This window comes from Galeopterus variegatus, unplaced genomic scaffold, assembly GCF_000696425.1.
Source record: "Galeopterus variegatus unplaced genomic scaffold, G_variegatus-3.0.2 Scaffold7269, whole genome shotgun sequence".
Lineage (NCBI taxonomy): Eukaryota > Metazoa > Chordata > Mammalia > Dermoptera > Cynocephalidae > Galeopterus > Galeopterus variegatus.
In genome coordinates, this window is record NW_007733380.1 from 119,918 (window position 1) to 122,574 (window position 2,657).

Below are 2,657 nucleotides of genomic sequence, written 5' to 3' on the forward strand. Positions count from 1 at the left end.
GCCCGTACCGGACCGGGACCAGCAACGGGATCGCAACCCTCGGTGCTGTGCCCGCCCCTCGCTCAGCCAGTGAGCGGGAACCGGTCTGTATGTGGGATCCGAACCCTCGGCGGGAGCGCCACCGTGCTTCCCAAGCGGCGCACTGTAGCAGTGCGCCACCGGGCTGGCCCTAAGATGCAGATTTTGTGTGTGGGGGTTGGGTGTTTGCAACTGTGTAAGTATGAAAAATTCATCTTGAAACATTTTTGGTTACAATGATCACATAGATGTTTCCCCCCCAAAAAATCTGACCAAAACTTTTTAGTCAATATTCCTATTATACAAGTAATAATAAAAATACTACTCTGTGAAATGTGCTTAGAATTAAATAGAATATATTTTTAAATAAATGACAATTTAATTCTTGCTGAACCCCTATATATAAAACATATATACAGATACAGTAAGAGTTATAACTAATTTATTTTTTAAATTTTTATTGAATGATTTTTAACAGATTCACATTATAAAAGAATGTGCACTTGTATTGATTTTCAGCTATTTTGGACACCATTTACAAAATCACTTATCATAATCTAATCAAATATTACTTTGCATAATAATTAAGACTATAACTACCCATTATTGAAAAATGACAATAAGTAAAATAAATTTGAACCCTGGCAGAAATCAGTGACTTGGGTGTGTCATGAGAAAAGAAACTGCCAGGAAGAGCAGACCAGAAATCAGACCTGCAATTCCTGAAGTTTAGGGTGCACTTGATTACAGATCCCTAAAACTCTTTAAACATAATGCCCTGAACTAACCCCCTCTTCCAGACATTCAGCAAATATCTGTTCAAGAAATATATATTGAGTGCCTACTCTGTATTCTGCTCCAGGGCAGCCACTGGATCCTGTCTGCTTAGCCCACATGAGAAAGTGTGTACCCTTGGTCCCCAATGAAAATAACCAGAACCTTCTTTTAAAAATCATATTTGTAAATTATACTCATTGTTAGGAAAGGACACATCAAAATTACTAATCAGAGAATTCACCAAAATAATATGGCTATGGCCCTATTAAAGAAAGCTGAACTTTGTCAAGTGGGAAAAGACTCTCCTCTGAAAAAGATTACAAAATTCTTTGTTCTAAAAATATAGCACCTCATACATAGTAGAACGAATAACATAAAAAGATGTGGCTTTCAATGCATGATCATTCAAAATTTGTGAACTATCTTCCCCATGCATTCATAAAAAGCCTGTATTTTGAGTATTAGTTAAATAAAAACTTGATATCTTAAAATGTGTTGGCTTCCCTATTGCTAAACTAGATTTATTTCACAGAACAAAGTATTTCTCCCATTTTTAAATAATATACACTGCAATTGATATTTGGAAAGTAGTAAAATAGTTAATAGTTTTATTTATAAAAGCTTGCTGTTTCTTCTGATTTGTAATTCTAAAAAACAAAAAACAACCCCGCCCCCCCCAACTAAATTTCTCAGACCCAACAGAAAATACAGTAAAAACACTGAGGAAATGAGCTTAATGGATACATCTCAGAGTAGTACAAACTGGTTCAAATTTTGTCTCTATCCTGACTCTAATTACGTTATTGTCTATCTTTGCATATGCAGTTTCACATTTAATACACAACTGGCATCCTATTAGATTCTTCTTAGAGTAGGATCCTGAGAATAAGTCCATTGAGCAATCATACATATGATTTGTAGTACCAGTTTAAAGTTTTTTTTTTCGTTAAATTTTTATTTTGTCAATATACAATGTATATGATTATTATGGCCCATCAGTTTAAAGTTTTAAAGTATCTAATTTTTAAGAAGGCAGAAGTAAAAGAAACTTTTCCCACAAATGAAACTTATCACCCTGTAAAGAAGAGTATATACTTGGCACTGAAGTGCCCATCTAGTTTCAATATCTGTACCTAAACGTTTTTTAAACGTACAAAAACCTCCTAATTTTGCAAAAGCAAATTGGTAAAAATGTTGAAATTCTCTTGATAAGGTTCAAGTCCAGGCATAACCTATTAAGTGATCTCGCTACAATAATCAGCACTGGTTTTCTCTGCGACTTGGGCGCACACGACCTTGTCCCAGGTTCCTGCTAGCCGTAAGCACAGCTGGCGTCATTTCCGTGAACCCAGAGGCAGATCTGGGCGTACTTGAGCGGAGTGATGCGCACGGCGACGTTGTAGTCTTTCTCAACACCGTGAACATCCACCCACTGGTGGCCTGAGTAGACCGCAATGATTTTGCGCTTCCAGTTCTTTTTGTCTGGCTCTTTCAGACGCAGATAGACTCCGGAACCCGTGGAGCCCGACTCAGCATCGCAGTATTGATACAGGAGATCACTGGATTCATCGGACACGCTGCAAAACCGGTAGACCAGCTGATCGGCCCTGTCGTTATCAAATCCCGAGAAGTGGATCATCCCGCCGGGCATCTTCTTGATGGCTGGACTGATTCCCAGCTCCATGTATCTCTTGTTGTGGGCACGCTTCAGCTCCAGAAGGGCATAGTCATAGTCCAGGACCGCGTCTGCACTCCCTCCCCGTGCCCAGCCTTTCGGAATGTGGGTGCTCTTGACCCGGGTCCACCGGAAGGAGGGCCTCCCGTCAGCGACCCTCCGACCCCGGCCGGACTCTTTTCTTCTC

At 39.8% G+C, this 2,657-nt stretch overlaps 1 protein-coding gene across 1 annotated transcript in view; it reads right to left on the reverse strand.

The window, feature by feature from the left end:
- Nucleotides 1-443: 443 nt before the first annotated feature.
- Nucleotides 444-2,657, reverse strand: part of PRSS35 (protease, serine, 35) — a 12,479-nt gene continuing 10,265 nt past the window's right edge. The window contains exons 3-4 of the mRNA XM_008591764.1: nt 1,476-2,644; nt 444-1,416 (exon numbers count right to left, since the gene is read on the reverse strand). Of these exons, the coding sequence (XP_008589986.1) occupies nt 2,108-2,644 (537 nt within the window). The 3' untranslated portion in view covers nt 444-1,416; nt 1,476-2,107. The remainder of the gene's footprint in view (nt 1,417-1,475; nt 2,645-2,657) is intronic.